The sequence below is a fragment of the Sphaerodactylus townsendi genome, linkage group LG02 (genome assembly GCF_021028975.2).
Source record: "Sphaerodactylus townsendi isolate TG3544 linkage group LG02, MPM_Stown_v2.3, whole genome shotgun sequence".
NCBI lineage: Eukaryota > Metazoa > Chordata > Lepidosauria > Squamata > Sphaerodactylidae > Sphaerodactylus > Sphaerodactylus townsendi.
This window is the reverse complement of record NC_059426.1, coordinates 80,242,943-80,263,481: the sequence shown is the minus strand read 5'-3', so window position 1 is coordinate 80,263,481 and position 20,539 is coordinate 80,242,943. Positions and strand designations below refer to the sequence as shown.

At 40.4% G+C, this 20,539-nt stretch overlaps 1 protein-coding gene across 17 annotated transcripts in view; it reads right to left on the bottom strand.

Moving 5' to 3' along the window:
* BRSK2 (BR serine/threonine kinase 2) overlaps positions 1 to 20,539 on the bottom strand; it is a 490,293-nt gene that overhangs the window by 26,302 nt on the left and 443,452 nt on the right. For 12 of the 17 annotated variants that reach the window (XM_048487092.1, XM_048487093.1, XM_048487091.1 and 9 more), the window contains 5 exons: positions 18,567 to 18,615; positions 17,276 to 17,311; positions 9,566 to 9,689; positions 8,140 to 8,320; positions 5,209 to 5,298 (listed from right to left, as the gene is read on the bottom strand). In XM_048487092.1, coding sequence (XP_048343049.1) covers positions 5,209 to 5,298; positions 8,140 to 8,320; positions 9,566 to 9,689; positions 17,276 to 17,311; positions 18,567 to 18,615 — 480 coding nt within the window. The remainder of the gene's footprint in view (positions 1 to 5,208; positions 5,299 to 8,139; positions 8,321 to 9,565; positions 9,690 to 17,275; positions 17,312 to 18,566; positions 18,616 to 20,539) is intronic. The other 5 variants (XM_048487085.1, XM_048487096.1, XM_048487098.1 and 2 more) reach the window with 1 other exon arrangement.

The following is a 20,539-nucleotide window of genomic DNA, read 5'->3' as shown; positions in this document are numbered from 1 at the left end:
ACAGGCTAATCTGAATTCCCCAGATTCCCCAGATAAGCCTCCACAGCTCAAGTGGCAGAGCAGGGAATCAAACCCGGTTCCTCCAGATTAGAATGCATCTGCTCTTAACCAGTACGCCACATTGAAAGTGATGCTGTTTCAGGGTGGGGGATAATCCACCCCAAAACAGCATCACTTTCAATGTTGTTTAACTAGGGACCCAGATTCTCCCTTTAAGGTGGATTTAAAAGGAGAATTTGGGCTCTCTAGTTTAAACACCATTGAAAGTGATGCTGTTTGGGGGTGGATTCCAGCATCACAGTGGCTGCCTGGGGGGGGGGAGAGGAGGCGCAAAACTAAGATGCCTCTATGCCTCTGCCCAGAGGGGAGGGGCAGGGGAGGGCAGGGCAGGGGAGTCTGCCATCCCTGACCTCGGAGAGCTGCTTTTATAAGCGCTAGGCCAGGGGCGGGGCTTGGGGAGGCGTGGCCATGCCCTAGGGGCTGGTGGGGGTGTGGCCCCACCCCCGAAACCCCCCATAATAAATCTATACCTACGTCCCTGAGTAGAGCTGCCATTCAAGAACAATTGAATTGTTGAATTTTTCAAGATTTAATAAAGAGTTCTTTTTCTGTTATGCATGTATTGCACCACTGCCCACTGTATAGCACAGTTAGGGCAAAACTATTACTTCACCTACGGATTGTCTATCCGATCTGCATAAGACTGTATTTTTATTGAATCACGAAGATATGCATATTTTGGAAATGATGGCCAAGTTTCTTTGTTATGTTATTGCAATTCACTCCAAAAGCTCGTAATTACCATTTTTACTACATCTTTCACTTATAATATTCCTTAATTGTTTGTCCACTTTGGACCTGTTATGCCATTAAAGATTGTATGTATGTATGTATGTATGTATGTATGTATGTATGTATGTATGTATGTATGTATGTATGTATGTATGCATGCATGCAGAGGTGAGATCCAACTAGTTCTCACCACTTCTCTAGAAGTGGTTACTAATTTTTTCTGAGTGCCGGGAAGAGGTTACTGAAGCAACCTCCCTGCTCAATAGGGATTGGAGGTGTGTGTGTGCGGCGGCGCCACTGTTTGAATCCCACCACCATCGGAACCTGTTATTAACATTTTTGGATCCCACCACTGTATGTATGTATGTATGAATACTCTTTCTAAAATTCAATGGTAGTTGCTAACATCTGAGCCCTTTCAGATTTTACAACAAAAAGAAGAAAAACATATTTAATGTTTGTTCCATTGATTGATTTTTGAACACAATGAAAACATGAAAAACCTAGCTTTTTTTTTTGGTAAGATTTTGTATAGAATTAACATTAAATGCCTTTGGGGGTTTCTCAATTTGGCTACATCACAACTATCAGCTCTAAGGGAAGTTTACATTTAGCACTCCTCAAAAACTGTTAGGCTCCAAGACCTTCTCAAACAATTTCCTAGTTTATAATCTGGATATCTCAAGGCTCATCTTTCAGTTATTCAGAAGCCCAGATTTAATTGTCTTGTTTGGTCTTCACCAAGAAAACTGAACAGGAAAATTACATCCTCTGTCTTTCCTCAGATATCATTTGATGTTTTCTTTCTTGATTATTACTTTTAGTTCACAGATATAGTGAAAACTACCTTACTTTTGAGAAATTACTGAGTTCTGTAAGTAATCAGTCATACAACTAGAGTTTTCTGCAAAGGTTACCAGATTTTGTTTTATTTTGACTTATGGAACCTTTTATGCAAGCTTCCATCTCATAACCAATACAATGGAGAAAACATCTAAGTATGCACAAATAGGGATTAGCAAAGAACTTGTGGGAGAGAGGAAATTCTACCCCACTTGATCTGCTTCCTTCTGTGACTTCTTTCTGTCCCTCCCTCAGTGCTTTCTTCCCTAGGCCTTCCCCCTTCTCTTTTTCTTCTTTATTTCCTGGGTGCCTCTCTGTTTGTTGACTGAGCCACTCACTTGCTCACATGACTGCTGATGCCTTCCCAGCAGTGGCACTTGTCACCATCTCCACCACCTCCTTACTTCCCCACAGTCACTGCCTCACTCAGCAGCAGAAGTGATGCCTCCATGGCCGGCCTGCCCTACCTTGGCAGTGCTGAATCCCTGCCATTCCTGATGCCTTTGCATGTTTTTTGGTTTACTAAGTAACCCTCAAAACGGTAGTCAAGATTTCATGATACAATGTCATGAGATCTCTCCCTTCCCAGGCAGTAAGGTTTTAAACTTTGAAAACTTCCCTCATTTCCCCATCCCCAACCTTTAGATTCGTGTGCAAAACTGAAGGCTGTTCCGTGTCTGCAGGAACTAACCAGCCATCTGAACATGCCCTTATTTTGTAGATTTTTAATGCACATTCTAGTGCCATTGTTCAGAATTCAATATGATGATGAAGTTAAGAAGATGGCAACAAAGAGCTTTTCAGATTGTACCCATACCAGATAGAAAAGGAAAGAATGTAGAGAATCCAGGAAGTGATGGGGTAGAAGGCATAGCAGCTGCATCTTTAATATTAATGAACTCAGATTATCTTGATTGAAGTCTACTACTTCTATTGCTAGAAAGTAAAATTTGCAACTATGACTTAACTTAGAAAACCACCAGAGTTTCTAAACATTTCTATCAATAAAGCCAGGGGGAACAAAAAATCCAGTGCCAAGAAGAAATGGTAGATTATATTAATATTTTCATTTAGTTAAAAAAAAACCCCACACGGACAGCTAGCTCCTTCTCAGGATAGTCAAACAAGAGGAAAGGAATTATTCACAATACAAGAAGTGACATCCATGGCAATATCCGCTATTTGTCCTTTTGCAAAAATCACTATTACTAATTGGTATGAGTTCCATACATAGGAGAATGCCTCAAAGGGGTGTATTAGATGAAAACATAGGCAAAACAGTGATCATTTTCTTTACTTGGGGAAATGGGGTTTGCCTTTCACGTGTTGTTCCATGGATTTCCGCTTCAGAGACAACGGTGCTTCCAGAATTTGGGTGAGTATTAAGGAACATCTATGTCTTTCTCACCAGTCATCATTTCATGGAATTAAGGAACACAGAGTCTAGAGTTGAAGCATCTTTAATATTAGGTGGCTTATAAGGTAACAGTAAATTTCTAGGATTTCATTTATCCATGTGTATGGGTTTCCGTTTGTTTTAGATCACTAGTAATAAGCAGAGTGTGTCCCAAGAAGCAGAAATGGAGATGAAAATGAAATATACTAAATGGGGTGTGCTGGTGAGACATAGGAAGGCACCACTTGAATGAGATACATGCACACGTAAGGAAACGGTGCAATGTCTATCAACAGTGGTGTGAGTTTGCAAAGAATGAAAGACAACAGAAAACAGTCTTGTTCTGAAACCCAGGCAAGCCGGTTTAATGGGCTGGTCCACAGTCAGTAGACCAAACAAAGTCAGGGAGGTAACACTCATCACCTCCATGAAGCCATAAGTCCTTGCTGACAGTGATGCAGTGGGAGCCATGTTCCCAGATGGGTAACCCAGCTGTGGGATATATGCACTGCACTGCAATATATTGCATCATTTATATATATTGCATCTCTTTATTTATATATATTGCATCAATTACTCACCTGTATTGGCACCTGAATTGAAAGATAGGGACACTATTTTGTTAACATTTAGACTATCTGAACCTCTCCAGGGACCAGAATCAGTACAAATAGTTTATACTTTAATCTGTAAATTACAGATTAAGTGAACATTAATTTTGATTGAGGCTGCTTTTGAAGTAAGCAACTGTTTGTCATAGACTTCATTTTGGTTCTGAGTTTTCCTGGCTGAAAAAGGATATTATACTGAGCATCCCTCAGTGCCAGAAGACAAAATGGAATAATAACAGCATTTCTTTCCGTGCTCAGTCAAAACTCAGCTGGCACTGATCCTGGTTTTCCTTCCCATTACTCCTGCCCCACCTCAAAATATCCAATGAACTGTGCCATTTGAAACCACCCTATTTTGGTGCCATAGTCCCGTCTAAGATTTTACCTATTCCACAGTCTGGACTTCCATACAGTTTTTAAGTCACAGCCACATGCAAAATAAATGTTTCATGTTAAGACTTCCATCCAATCACAGGTCTGTTCAAGTTTGAGATTGCACTGGATGGTGGTTGACTATAAATATTGCCATGCATAAGCTGCTTACCCATGGAAACCCTTTTCTACAGTGACTGGACCACATGAAGATCTGGAGGCAGCAAATGCATGGTCAGGACTATTTCCATGGATGGACAATCACTACAGATGATTGGCTTTCCATCTGCATGCAGCCACTGCACAGTAATTATAAAATCAATCTTCATGTTGTGTGTGTCATCAGAATCCACTCTGATTCTCTCTTTTCTGTTTCATTCTTTAGACTTCCCCACTTTTTAATAGACTAGCCAGATGTCTGCAGTAACAACATCTAAAGCACTAGGGCTGATCAGACACTCTCATTATAAGTGTGTTTTGGACCTACTGCTTTCTACAGCTTGCTTGGAAGTACCAAATCTACTCAGAGAATATAGAGCACTGAAGCACAGGTCATGTGGGGGAATTTTCTATGACATGGTTTGACCAATAGAGAGTCCAACTTATTAACAGAAAAAGTCTGAAGGGTTATACCAAGGTACTTTGCTTACAGAATCTGGCATAAGTCAGGTTCATGCAAGAGTTATTCTATCACTGCGTAACCATTTTCATCTCACCACAGAGAACTGATAAAAAGGCTTCTTCAGAACTAGTTACCTGAAAACATCAGTCTTGTTCTAGACTTCCAGCTACTCCCAGCTGCCAAAAATTATTTTTTCCAGAAGCCAAATTAGATTATTAATTTTTTTGCTTTTAAAACCATAGAGGACTCTTTCATCTGATACGTTCCAAAGCATCTCCCAAGTATCAGGGTTTTGAAGTTACATAAACTGCTGATGACACTTCCTGTGATAGGGGACAAATGGCTCTTGGGGTAGGGCAGGGCTGTTCACATTAGGCGATGCGTTTGGGAAATGGGAATTGGTGCAAGGCAAGTGGGAGTGGAGTAAATGGCAGGGGAGGGATATGAGGAAGAGTATTTCTGTTTGGTCTGATGAAACCAGTTTTTAGGTGTGAGGTGAGGGCTATGCTGAGAGTTGCTTCCAAATCATGTCCTTGCCTGAAGCAAAGCGCTGAGCTGTGGAAGCTACTTACCAGATAACTGCTGCACTGAAGGCTGGTCGTGTGTGCTTAACAACTGTGCCTGAATGGTTTCTACTACCCTCTTAAAGCGACGGCTTGGACCTGTGAAAAGACACATTGGACTGTGAGATGAATTACAAACCACCACAATGTAGAGTGTGTAGAGAAAGGACGCTAGGAAGGCATGAGCATCTTCTTGCCAGTTTTCCGTACTAGACTTCAGTTTTATACTTCTACTCCAGAATGTTAACTATATTGTCTCTATCACCTTCTTGTTGCCAGCATGCTGCAGTACAAACACACTTAGTTTTCACTCCCTTTGGTCTTTTACAGACTGGCTCTAAGAAATACTAGACTTAGCCAGATTATCAACAGCTTGAATGTATATCTCATTCTGTTTTAAGTGCTGAACACTTGTGCCTAATGAAGAACAGGTAGCCTGAAAGCTTGCTTCCAATATTTTGAAGTTTACTTTGATTACTAAAATGATTCTTCTTGGGGCTGTTTCAAACATGAGTCATATGGCTAACAAATAAACTTAAAATCATCATAGGTGATGGAGGTATTTCTAGATGTTTATGGCATACAGATATTAGGACACATTAGCCTACTGCTGCTTCCAAATGCAGGTACATACAGTATAGCATGTATAATGTGTGGTTTTCACAGGACAGTCAATATTTTTGTTTTTGGCATGTAAGAACAACCTATTTAATCAATTTATTACATTGACAGTACATTTAAGGCATTGATAAAACCTGTAGTTTTGTGTTTTTAAATGTTTGTTGTTAACTGTCCTGAACATACTGGAATGCTCTGCTCAGTATAGGAAATTCAACACTAGAAAATCCCTGATAAATAGCTGTCCAGCCTCTGTTTTAAGAGCTCCAGCAAGGGAGTGGCTCCTATTGTTTCTATTGTCAATATGCCTTATTAAGACATTTATGTTAATGTGCAATTCAATCCCAATAGAGCCAGTCTTGTCTTCTACAGCAGGTCTTTGTGGTGCCCCTCCCTCACTGTCTGGCAGAAAGCTGATGTTTTAGAATGATTGGATCCCCTTATCTTGGATGGAGATGGTATTTGTGGAGCAAGTAAAAAGCTGGAGGCAGGTGGGGGGGAGTGATTCCAATTTTTTGATTTGAAAAACAGTTTGGCATACTGGCTAGAGGCATCTTCTAGCAGATACATCTAGTTTGCCAGATCTCTCCATTTTTAGATTCAGCCTATCTGGCCACAATAATCCATGCTTCTGTAGCCTCATGGTTGAAGTGCTTTATGGTGGTTTCTCCATGAAGACAGCACCGAAACTGCATCTGACTGAGAATGCAGCAGCTCAACTACTGTCAAGTGCAGCAGCTCAAGTACTGTCAAGCTGATGGGAGCATAGAATATCTACATTGCTAGTTTGTTTCCAAGTTCAACTCAAGGTACAAATTATGACCTTTAGAGCCCTTTATGACACATATCTAAAGGACCATCTCCTCTCACATGTCCTCATGTGCTAACTAATTCAGACTGTCACTGACCAAGTGTTCCCCCACTTAAGATGACCTGCCTGGCATCAATCAGAGCCTGCACTTTTTCCATCTACGCTTCCACTTTGTGGAATTAATTCCCTGGGGAGGTGAGGTGAACACCATCTTTAGAAATCTTCAACCATGTTATTTGTCAGGGATTTTAAGTGGATATAAACTACAACTGCCTTTTGAAGAGGGAAAGGGTATCAGGGGTTTTATTCATTGGTTTTAAATTGTAATATTTTAATTGTGGATTGCAGGCCATCTTGAGGCAGGAGGAAAGGCAGGATGTAAGTATTTTAGTGAAGAAGAAGAAGAGGAGGAAGAGTTTGGGTTTGTACTCTGCTTTTCTCTCCTGTAAGACAACTCAGAGCGGATTACAAACTATCTTCCTCTCCCCACAACAGACACCTTGTGAGGTAGGTAGAGCTGAGACAGTTCTGAACTGTGACTAGCCCAAGGTCACCCAGCAGGCTCCTGTGTAGGGGCAGGAATAAATCCAGTTCGCCAGCTAAGAATCCGCCTCTCATATGGGGGAGTCAGGAATCAAACTCGTTTCTCCAGATTAGAGTCCACTTGTAAGGATCTCAGTCATTCTTGTTTCCCTTACAGCCTAAACCTGACCTTGAAGGAGATTCTTTTGGCCGGGCGTCCGGCCAGGACCTGCACCAACCTTGTGAGAATGCTTATCTCGCTGTTGCATAGTAGAATTCCGTTCTCATGAGAACGGGGCAGGGGGGATGGGGTAGTCAGCATTATAACCTGTTGTTTGAGCGGGGATGCTCATTCCTGCCATGTCGTGTGTGTGTGCTTTCCAGGATGTCTGAATAAACGGACTTATAATCAAAAGCCTTTTTATTTCTGCTCTTTGGAATTCCTTACACCACTGCTCTTAAATATCATACCATGCTGGCTCTCAACACCATGCTGGCTCTCAGAAATAAATACAATCTCTCTTCCTCAAACTAAACATGCCAAGTTCTTTTCCATTTTTCCTCCTAGAACTTCTATTCCAGACTCCCGACCATCTTCATTGCCCTCCTCTGAACCAGTTTTGTCTACATCCTTTTAAAAAATGGGATGTCCAGAACTGGAATCAGATAAAGTCCAATAATTATGGAATACAGTATAACTATTACTTCCTGTGAGTTGGATACATGCCTCTATTACTGCAGCCTATTAATGATGAATCATGTTCAGCTTATGATCAACTGCAATCCTGAGATCTTTTCCACATTACTACAGCCAAGCCTGATATTTCCCATCCTGTGGATTTCCCATTTTTTGCCCAAATGCAGAAAACTCTGTTCCTAAATGCAAAACAAATGTTTCAAAAGCAAACAAATGAAATATCTTAGGCAACTCTTGCTACTTTGCATGTGTTTGTCATCCTGAATGCAGACAGCAAGCTCACAGCAGTTACCTGATAAAAGTGTGAAAGTGACTGAGTAGATCCCATTCTCTTTCTGGGCCTCCCCACCTTCTGTGTATGTTATGTCCACTTGGAACTTCACTGGCTTCTGAAAGACAGCAGGACCACCTGTGGACTTGTACTCTGCACGGAAGCTTGTCTGTGAGATGACGCTATGACTGAGACTGGGAATCTGGATCATAGAGAAATAAACAAAAGGGTTACAGGTCTTACGGTGGCATACCTTTTAAAGACAATTTTGTTGCCTTAGTATTTGATAAAGGAAAGATATTTTGCACCACAGACTGGGTATTTTTAAAATAAAATGATTTTGCAACCAAGCCTGCAACAATTTAGAATGAGGAGTATTGCAAAAAGCAACCTCAACAAGGGAGATAGAGGACATGTGGAAAAAATAATGGTTTTTTAAAATTAATTCTTAACATTTATGTAGTATTCAAAGTGAGAAATAAATAATACCTTTATTTTCTAAGGAATGCACCTGCATTTTTAAAGAAAGGAATCTCACAAGGAATGCCAATATGTGTTACAGATGGGTTACTAAGTCTGATAGCTAAACTCGATGATACGCAGGAAACTGGTGTTCACAATCTCTGGGACGGTTTTTTTTAAATATTCAAACCTGCTAGTGGAAGCAGTCTTATTTGTCCTATAGGTTGGTTTAAATCTACCCCAGATGTATGCAATAGAATAATAAGTTTCCATATGGTATATTGTATGTTTCCTCTGTGGGGCAAATTCGTGCTGGGAGAAATGGTTAAATCACCCCTCTCCTTACTGACAAATCAATTTTCCTTCCCCCAGTACCTTAAATTTTTTAAAAACTGTGGGAGATCCTGAAGATGGATCTCATGTACATTATCTAATCTGATCCCAAGACAAAATAGACCTCTCTAAAGCCATGTACTAATTCACAGCTGAGCTTAGATCTGAACCTGTGGTTTCCTAAATTGAATCTCATGCTGGTAACTATTTTGCCTCACCAGCTCCCAACAATTGAGTAATTAAGGCTGCAAACCTCTATACACTGAATGTGTAGAAGAAAAGATAAATGCTATTAGCTAGGAAGGTAAAGAAATTACTGTCACTGTGTACAGCAAGAGGGTTTCTGTATGCACTTTGTCTTGGATATGAGTGGATTTATATGCTAAACTCTGGAGAATCTGAAAAATATGCCTTAAGAAGGCATTCTCTTTTTAATCTTTTCATTAAGTTCCATTGAGAAACCCATCTCTGAATCTGACAGATTCAGGTAAAGAATTAATACATAAGAATAAAAATATTTCCAAATGAACAAGGATAAGACAGAGATGACACAGTCAGAGAACAGGAAACCAAGATGTCTCCAGAAATGGAGGGTGAGAGAATACAACACATTGAGTTTTCCTTATTCACATAACACGTGAACTGTACTTACTGAAAGGAATGCATGAACTATGTCAGCCTTGATGGAGCTCAGTGGCTTGTCCTTAATAACCACAAAGATCTGTTCTTCTTTCTCCAGGTTGATAAAGTTACCAAACCAGGATTTTTTGGCAAGCCTGACCATGGAAGAAGGAAGGGGAAGAAAGGCAAGAAAAAAATCCAAGAAGCAAAGAGAAGATTTAATAAAGGAAAGCATTGTGCAACCACCATAGGAAATCTAAACAGGCACAGAAATCATCTAAATACATAGAAATCTTCTGAACAAATAAATCATGTTATCCAAACCAACTTGGAACTATCCTGTGTTACTGTATAATTCATTGTACCAAAAGTGTCATCCAGAGAGAGAAAGACAGCAACCCAAGGGCTCATGTGACTTTATTATAGAGAATATGCATTAAGAACAGAAGGCCATGTACCATTTAAGTTAATCAAGAGAAGCAAAAACATTCATTAGGGTTGCCAACCTCCAGGTGGCACTTGGAGATCTCCCATTGTTATAGTTGATCTCCAGACAACCAAGATCAGTTCCCCTGGAGAAAATGGCTACTTTGGAGGGTGAACTCTGTTGCATTATACCCTGCTGAGCTCCCTCACCTCCTCAAACCCTGCCCTCCCCAAAATCTGCAGGTATTTCCCAATAAGAGCTGGCAACCCTAGCACTGATAGAAATACCTATGAAACAGTTTTCCAAGGTAAATAATAAAAAGGCTATTGATGCATTATTGTGTGGCCCTTACATGCACACACAGTTCATGGGCTTTTTGCTTGACTGCAGGTTCTCTACACAGGGATGGAATATCCTTTCTGGCATCCTCAGAATCCTAATGTGCACTGTGTTCAAGGACGATTGTATGCTCTGTTGATGGAAGGCAGGGGTCACATCTAATTCCCCTTCTCACTGAAGCCCCCCAATTCTGCCCCCCCCCAGCATTTGTCTTTAAGAGACCCATGGTAATGTCCTTCCAGGGCACATTGTTGGGGTGGGAGTAGGGAGGAGGGGAAGATCAACTTTTATTGGCAGAATGTCAGTAGGATCCAATTTCTGGTTTTGAGGTCATTAAATAACAGTCTCATTATCCATTTAACAGACAAAAGGAGTTAAAATCTGAGTTAAAAAGGCAAGTTGGCATTACAAAAATAAAGCTTCAACCTCTTGTCAGCCTGCCGAATTAGCTAAAGTAAAGCAAACAGTCACAGTTTGCAAAATATCTCCCTGTACTTCCGTTAAAGTGGTTTGGGAAAGCACAACTCTCTAAAATATTCATAGGCAGAGATAACTGTCCACAAGCCAAAGATTAGCATGGGGAACAGTAAAGAGAAAGGGCCAGTCATTTAAATGGGCTGTTAAGAAGCCTGGAGTATAGCATGAAGGAAGGATATTGCATATTGATCTGTTCATGTGTTTCTCAAATACACCACAGTGACTCTACAGACCTCAGAACAATGAAGGCATCCTCTCTATGCATGTTAAAGGCCTTGATTAGATATTCATATCTGATTATCTGTCTAACCCATCAAGTCCATGTGGGCTTATATGCATTTTAAGACTACAGTATATCATATTTTCCACATGCAAATGTAAAAAAAGAGAGTTAGTGGTTTTTACACAGACGATAAATGGATTATAAGGCTAGTGTATGTATAGTTGCCAAGTCTGGAATAGAGAACTGTGGAGGATTTGGGGAGTGGAGGGACCTAAGCAGATTATAATACAACAGGACTCCCCCCTCCAAAGCAGACATTTTCTTCAGGGAAACTGACTCTGTTATTTCTGAGATCTCTTCTCCATTTTGCCTGCACAACAGGTCTTTGAGGTAAGTAAAGCTGAGAGCATGTGACTAGCCTAAAGTCACCCCGTAAACTCTCAGATCACAGTCCAACATGCTAACCACACCACACTAGCTCTCCAGCTATATTGCTGAAGGGGAAAGGAACAATTCTTCTTGAGAGTTTCTCCAGTGGTTGCAAAACCTTTCTGTTTTTTATTTATAAATATTTATAAACATGTATGTATGTATGTGGTAAAAACAATTTTTATGTATAATCTGGATGGCGTAGTCATTTGCTAGAGTATTTTAGGTTGAGCATTGTATTGTAGGGTGTGTAAAAATAATTACAAATACAGTTTTTAAAAATAATTTGAATTCTTTTTATACTATTAGTCTGTTTTTATTAGATTTTATACTTATTGTTTTATTTTTAGTTAGCTGTCTTGAACAGACAGAAGACAGGGCACAAATCCCACAAACAAAATATGCATTTATGATCATGGAAATTTTCTTTCCTATAGTTTTTATATAAAGGGGGCGGGCAGGGTTTTCCGCACAACAGGATAGGCTTCCCGCCTTCAGTATTTTATTTGTATTTACCCAACCTTTCCTTCCAATCAGGGCCTTCAAAGCAGCTAACTGTTAAAAAGATATTAAAATCAACTGAACATTTATATTTAAAACAGCAATTAAAATATAAACTGGAAGAGGAGTCAGTAAGGAATGCCACATGAAACAAAAAACTCTTCCCCTACTAGGGATGACAGTGATAGAAGGTGACAGATGAATCTCCCTGGGGAGGGAATTCTTCAATTTAGATGAGAGCCAATATTTTGAACTCTTTAAGGGAGATCACAGGACTTTGCAAATACTTCCTCTGCTCCAAGGGGTATGTGTGTGTGCCTGTTTACTGTCTCACTTATTCAGCAATATAATTGTTTTAAATGAAATGATACATGATTGCTTTATGTAAAGTGCTACCAACCAAGCAGGAGGTAACACTAGATTTGAAAGCTAAACCACTATCCTTGCTTCTCCAAGCAGATTTTTAAAACTATGAGATTGGTTCAAAAAGCTTTAACATCTACTTTAATAAATTAGAGGTTTGATTTTTCCCTATTACGTCTTAACTTCTGATCTATTAAGATCATTTGATATTCAAGTCAAATGTTTCTCATAATTATAAGGGCTATAATTGTGCTGGTTTTAAATAGAAGATTTTACTGAGTGCGCTAACACTTGGAGTTTTATTAACCTACTTTTCGTGAAAAGGATGAAAAGGTGGAGATACAGGTGGTAAAACTGCTTCTGGTGAATGATCACAAGGAATAAAGGATGTAAAGGATGTAAAGTCTGCTTAGGTATCTAGTGACACTCTGAAACCTGTAATTGTTCGCAATAAAAAGTTATGTTGATGATACACAAGACTTAACAGACTCTCTAGTTCTGATGTAACCATATTGGATCTGCAAGGCAAGCTGGTAATGAAGGTCATGAAAGAAGTCAGCAAATCTTCTGTCATGAAAGAAGTCAGCAAATCTTACTGAAAAGACTTACTGAATAGACTGATTAGTTTAACAACAGGGGCTAGGGAGAGGGAAGAGATGGGTATTTCCCACTGAGTACACAGCTGCTCTGTTAATGATCTTGTTGATCTGCTCCATAGAGCACATTGTCAGAGATCATCTGACACCATATCTTGCAGTTTCAGTGCTTTTGGTGCTATGCTCTGGTGAAAATGAATACAGTGGAGTTTACTGACACTGAAAAATTAATTTATGTTATCTGGACATTGCAACCTGAAGCATAGTGGGGAGGACAGGAGATATTTCTACCTTCAGTGAGGTTTGAGGGCTCTCTCTTGGATTTATAATAGATTCTACAGTGCTGTGTCAGCTAAGATCACCTTTCACCAACCCCACTAGAAGTCACTGGCTTTTCTGGTTAACATGTCTTTTAGGCAGCAGATTGAGAAACAACTTTTTCTTCTTAAGAATCTAATGAGTTGTAGTCAGGCAAGGTGGACAGATTTTCTGTCTTGCTTGAGCTGTTCAGGTTCCTAAGAAGAGACAGTTATTTCTCGATCTGCTGCCCAAAAGACATGTTAACTGGAAAAACCAGTGCCTCTTAGTGGGATTAGTGAAATGTGATCTTAGCTAGATGGACCTATGATCTGACTTGGCATGGAAGCTTCACACGTTCATATTTAAACTCAGCAAGACAGCCTGACTCCTACTTTTAGGCTTTAAAGCCAAGTTAAAAACTCTAGCTGTAACCTTTTAAATGCTATGTGACTCAAAGTCCAGTATATTTAATAAACAATGGTCAATTCTGCACAGCACAAAAAAGATGTCTGTGAGATGTCTTAAAAAGAAGAAACTGCTTCTTTTCATTCTGCACACCCAAAATAAGATGTCCAGGGGATGCCTTAAAAAAGAGATGGCTGCTGGTTTGGTTCTGAACAGCAAATGCATTGGAGGGGAAAAGAGGCTTTTTCCCACTCCACCATTTCACTCTCTGGTCAGTTTCACAGTCTGCTTGCGCCCGACATTTTGTGCGCTGGTGAAGGGATTCTCCCTGCCTCCTTTTGCTAAGGGTTGCCCCAGGATGTTTGCTCAGCAGGCTCCAATCCCAGGGACTTTTTAAAGCCCAAAAGTACATAGTTGCACTCAACTCTTCCTGTCAATTATGGCAATATATAGCTTTCCTATATTAAAAAATTGGAACAGCTATCTTTGAAGATACATAGACATGCATAAGAGAATCTTAGCCACTTGAAGGACTCCCACTATGCATGTTTGTGTATCTTCAAAGATAGCTTCTCTAAAATTAAAAAAAAGGAAAACCATTTATTACCAGAATTGGCAGGAAGAGTTGAGTACAACTATGTACTTTTTGGGCTGAAAAGGCACCCAGGATCAGAGGCTGCAGAGCAAACGTTCTGGGGCAACTTTCAGCAATGGAGGCAGGGAGATACCTTTCAGCTGCACACAAAATGTTGGGCACAAGCAAATTGTGAAACTGCCCAGAGAGGGAAATGGTCAGGTGGGAAAAATAAGACACCTCTTAAGCCCTGCATTCCACACCAGTGGCTTAACTAGGCAAACTGGAGACCTGGGCAAAACCTGAGTTTGATGCCCCCCCAGGAATGTGCCCGGTGCAACACGCACCCCCCGGCCCCCTTGTAGGTCTGCCCAGTGGCGTATCTAGGCAAACTGGAGTTTGGCGGCCACCCTCAGGGGCAGCCACCCTCCCCCACCGTGACCAAGCAATGATTTTTTCCACCAGATCATTTCAAAGTCACCATCACATTATAGAACATGCCCCAACTCACAAATCTGAACACAGCAGAAATATTTTTAAAACATTTTCAAAATGCTTTCAAAATGTTTTATTACTGCTATGAAAACATTTTATGGTGTTGTATCCACCCCCCCCCCCATTGGGGGAAACAGCACCACTTTCAATGTTATGTAAACTGGGGACCCCAGATTCTCCCTTTACCATGGATTTAAAAGGAGAATCTGGGCTCCCTAGTTTAAATAAGTGATGCTGGAATCCACCCCCAAACAGCATCATTTTCAGAGGTGTTTTAGGCATTGAGAGAATAAAAGAAAGAAAGAAAACAAGCATTGGCAGGAAGGGGGTGGATTTAAAAGAAGAATCTGGGGAAATTTAGGGGGTGCCTGCTGCAGGGGTGCAATTATTAAGATAACAGCACCAAAATTTCAGAGTATCTTTGTGAGCCCCTACTGATGATACCACCCAAGTTTGGTGAAGTTTCATTCAGGGGGTCCAAAGTTATGGACCCCCAAAAGTGTAGCCACCATCTCCTATTAGCTCCCACTGGAAACAATGGGGGATGGGGGCACTCCCTCTGGGAATCCATAAGTTTGGACTCCCCAAACCAAACTTCACCAAACCTGGGTGATCGCATCATGAGAGTCTCCCAAAACATCCCTGGAATTTTGGTGCTGCTAGCCTAAAAACTGCGTCCTCTGCAGGCCAAAAACTGAAAACACTGAAAATACAAAAAATCCCACAAACGAACCTGCAGTTTTTGCGCCCCCCACAAGGGCGCGCCCTGGGCAACTGCCCACTTTGCCCAATGGGAGGAATGCCTCTGTTCCACACAGCCAGGCAGGGGATGTCTTGCAGATATCTTAAGGGGGACAAGAGAACTTCTAATCCTAACCCAGGCACAGTTTCCCCATGCTCTGCCTCTGTCCTTCACAGCATCACCATTCAGAAAAGCCATTTAATAGACATTTTTTCCTCCCTGACAACTCAGCAGTGGCACAGTCTTTCAACTGTGAAGGAGGAAATGGTTTTTTGCTTTTGAGGGCTGTGATTCTGGTTGACTTGGAGTTTCTGTATTGGTGTGACCGTTCACAAGATAGAAGGGCAAAGCGAATGATGGGGGGAGCTGTGAGAGGCACAGGAATGGGGTTGTGGAGAGGCCAGTGCCACCTGCCTCCACCTGTTCACTGCTGCTTCCATTGTTTATTCCTGGGCTTTTAATATGTTCTTTTTTATTCATTTGCTAGGGTTGCCAACCTCCATGCAGTAGCTAGAGATCTCTAAGTGACAGAGATGAGCTCACCTGAAGGTATACTCTATGGCGTTACATCCCATGGAAGTCCATCCCCTCCCCCAAACCAGACTGTCCTCAGGCTCAACCCTGAGAATATCTAGGTATTTCTCAACCTAGAGCTGGCAACCCTAATAGCAGCCTCAACGTACATGTGAAAAAATGATAATGGCAATTGCACTACATGAAAGGAAAATAAAACAAGGAATTAGAACTAGACACAGAACAAAACAGCCTTACAAGATATCCCCAAAGGGTAAGAGGTCAATATACATGGCTTAAAAAAACACAGCAAAAGCAGCGGGCCTCCTCTTGTAAAAGGTGCTTCAAAAGATAGGCAGAAAACATCAGAAATACTGGACAGAGGACTTAATCCTATGTAATTCTGTGTGAGAAGATAAACATTCTCTTAAATTTTAAGCTATATCATGGAATTACAGGATTGTGTCACTGTTGGCTAAATATACTTTCCAAAAAGATTACGTAAATTCAATTTCTATTAGAGGATCTAGCTTCTACATGGGGTTTCTATAGGCTCCTATGAGGTAGATTCTAAATTAAGAAGCCTAGTACACAGTTACATACAGTGGCCCAATTTTATCAATTCAACATGAATCACATGATTTAGGACTTCGTTGAATTGAGGCTTTGCCTTACTGTAAATCAGCATAGCTCCATCTTCTGACACACATTGTTTACAAAGTATTTTTGATATCAGATGTTTGGAAGATAACAAATAGAAAGCCCAGGATAATGAAAATTAGATAACCCTTCCGCTCCTGAATCTATGATATCTCCACTAGTTTATAGGTATCTCCGTTTATAGTTATCTCAGTGATTCCTTCCCCCCGCTCTTTGTGTCTGCACACTCACATACATTTAGGCTGTTTTAACAATATTCGTATTATTAGGATAGAAAATCCAAAGTATGAGAGTCACTGTAAAACAGAACATACTAGCATTATTATTAGTTTTTGAAATGGAGGGAAAATGTGTTTAGTCTTCTGGTCCTTGGGTCTCACAGTACTGTAACATGAAAAGGTGATGCCTGACCTAACAGATTAAAAGTGTGTATATATATATATTGCCTAGAATATAGCAACAGAATATAAACCAGAAGATTCAGTATGAAAATGTTTAGCATGGAAGAGCCTTGGAAGAGTCTATTCAGAATACATATCACTGTAGAATCAATGGTTATACATATGTGTGTGTGTAGTAAATTTTTTAAAAAACAGATGGAATCATGCTGTTTACACCAGAAGGGGATGTGGGCCTATTAATTCAATTTCTATTAAATTATCTAGGCTTTTCCCACAAGTAAAATGATACACATTACCTAGACATGTCAAGGTATATTATCCAGTCATCAGAACTGTTAAATGAATTAGAGTCATTAAAAGATGCAGCAGCAGAGACAGCCAACATTTTTATGTAACATTTGAATCACAGTATCAGCAAACATTCTTCTGCAATGAAGACATCTTATTTCTAAAGCAATTTTTTTTTACAAAACTCCAAAGCGGTCACAGAGCATAAAGGCCTTGATGGTTGAAATAACAATGCAATTCATTATTTTTTACAACTTTTATTATGTTTTCTGCAGGGTGCTAACCAATTGAACTCATTAATTCGGCAATTATATTGAAAAGGGGGAAAGGGCCTCAGGTGTTGACTGCATCCAAACTGCCTACTAAGTCTGCCTTTGCCTCCACAAAGTGCTTCTTAAAGGAAGACTGAGAAGCAGAAAAAGGTAGCAGATTTACAGAGGAACCCACATATAAATGGAAAATGAAGAAATGGAGGAAAGGAGAGAGATGGGGTTGTTTTTTTTTTAAGAAACTTAAAAGCCACTTGACAATCTTTGAATGAACTGGTCTCTTGTTTCCCAGTGCTATCCTACACCATAAAAGTAAAGGGTGACATACTGCATGAATTACATCCCAGTAGGCACTTTCCTGATAAAAAAGCTAGGCTTGTTGTTCATTTATTCATCTCTCAGGAAAGGAGGTCTGTTCATTATAAGCTGGGCTTTAGTACCACATCCTGAACATTTTTCCTTTCATCAAACATAGATGTACCGTCTGTATTCAGAATGCAATATTTTATTTTCGATAAAATATAAGGGATGGAATGCACTGAATTTACTGATCAATTTTTACATTGCATTAAGTCAATGGGTAAGTTTTATTTTGAAGCGTAAAGTCTAAGTCAGCTCATCTGTCATCAAAGAGAACATTTTCATCTTTTTCAGAGGTGATGTACACTGGCTGTTTGTGGCATACAATAATTTAGGGAATATAGTCTAATATGTTAGGACTACAGAGCATGCAACATTTTGTCCCATAATAATTGTATTGCCATGGGATGGAAGGCAGCATGGGGTACTTCAATCTTGTCAGATTTCAGAAGCTAAATAAGGCCAGTACTTAGACAAGAGACCACCAAGGAAGACTCTGCAGAGGAAGGCAATGATAAATCACCTCTGCATCTCACTTGCTTTGAAAGGCCCTTGCTGGGGTTGCCATAAGTCAGCTGTGACTTGATGATACATTATATACATAATTGAGTTGCCAGAGACACAATAATCCAATGTGGTGAGATGACCAATATTATAATGAATTACTTACTCTGGGGAAGATTCTGGAGTTAAATTTGACATCTCTTCTGGTGTAGGTACTATATATATGCAGATACAAAGGGGAAGAAGAAAGTAAAGGAAATGTTGATTAATTAAAACCTTTTGATGCTCCCAAGTCAAGTAAAGCCAACATTTCAGGCAAAAGCTCTGTTCATCAGGATGCTGTTTAAAATTAACATATTGTTTACAATCTTTTTTTGTACACACAAAGTTTACCTTCAGCCACACAATGAAGATTCTTGTGCTGTAGTGGCAGATGGTACTGATGCAATTGTGTAATAATCTGGACTGTCAATCAGCTCTCCAGTGGCCAATCAAAAGCCTTGCTAGGCAAAAGTCCTACCTAATCCTGACAACTTTCTAAAAACACTTGGCAGGTACCAGGAAAGGTGTCACCATGGTGCCTGAGGGCATCATGTTGGAGACCCCTGACCTAGTATATGTCATCTTGGTTGCTTGAAACATATTTTTACCTCCGTTGCTTAAAAATCAGGGCATGAAGTCTGCCTTATCGAAGTAACCAAAGTACAAATGTGGTGGAATGCTGAACTCTGGGATTCCTTCTTTAAACCTGCCTTGAATCAGAAATGGTGGAAATTTCCAGTAACAGATAGGAATGTATTTATCCTTGCACAATGCAAGGTGTATTGACACATAGACACATACAACAATAATTATGTCTTGGGTAATACTGTTGCCTCAAGTTGGAAACAGTGAATCTTTCAGTTCTCTCGTGCTGGGGAGCCGGCACATGCATTCAGTGCAGACAGTGCTAGCATGGAACCCAATGGATTCATTCAATCTGCATCTTTATTACTTGCCATAATAGGTGATAGAAGAAGAGGGCCCACTGCACTTTGTGCAGATTCATATGGTTTTGCCATACTCATTAACAAATAAGGAAACATCAGGGAAAAGGTCTCAACATTTGAGCAATATGGCTGTCACTTGACAGTTTTGCCTATTTGTCAAAGATGAAACTTTTCCGTTGATATACTTCATGATAAATATGCAAACGGAATAAAGGTCTTGAGAAAAAGACCAAATATTTTGATTGAATGGAGACAGATGCTCATGAGCCACATGGCACATGCTGAACAAGGAAAACTTATGATGTTAAAAAGTCAGCTTGCAAGGAATAACTATGATAAATCTGGAAACATATTTTGTATCACTTCATGGAATGTACCAGTTCTCCAATTCATCTTAAACATGCACTGAAACTTGCAGGCTCCTTTTCATATTTTTTTTTGTCTGTCTATATTCATTTTTCTGAAGCTTGAATCCTAAGAGTTTTGAGTTAGATGTCTGTAATTTGAGGATGGCTAGTAACATTCCTATACAGCCACCATTTAGTGCCCCGGGAAGAAAGAACAAATATCATACTACCATTGAGTGCCAATTCTGACCTGCTATCTCCAGCAGAGTATCTGCACTAGCAACTGTTCCAGACTGTATTTTGAAACTTGCAATTTGGCTGAGTATTGTTTGGTTACACAACTGATGTAAAACTGAACCAAGAGATATTGTGGAGTGTAGGTACCGTATATACTGGCGTATAAAACGACTGGGCGTATAAGACGCCCCCCCCCCCCACTTTTCCAGTCAGTTAAAATATTCAAGTTAAAATACTTAAATATTGAGTTAAAATGTTCAAGACAAAGTTACCCAGAGGTGGAGGGAGGACTCCAGCCGGTTCTGCCGTGTCTTTTGTGCCCTGCCTTGCCCTCAGGAGACCGGCAGGCTGATCTTCATGCAGGAAGGAAGCGAGAACTAGGGCGCCCTGCCCAGGAAACAGCTCCTGAGCTCCACTCCACTTGCAGAGGTGCTGGCGGGGTGAAGAGCGTGCATGTCGCCAGGGGACAGGGGGACAAAAAGTCAGGTTGCCCCTGCGTGTGGTTCTGCTGGAAGGATGTGCAAGAAACCCACTTTGGAGGGGGATGTAAGTTGAGCCGGGGGAAG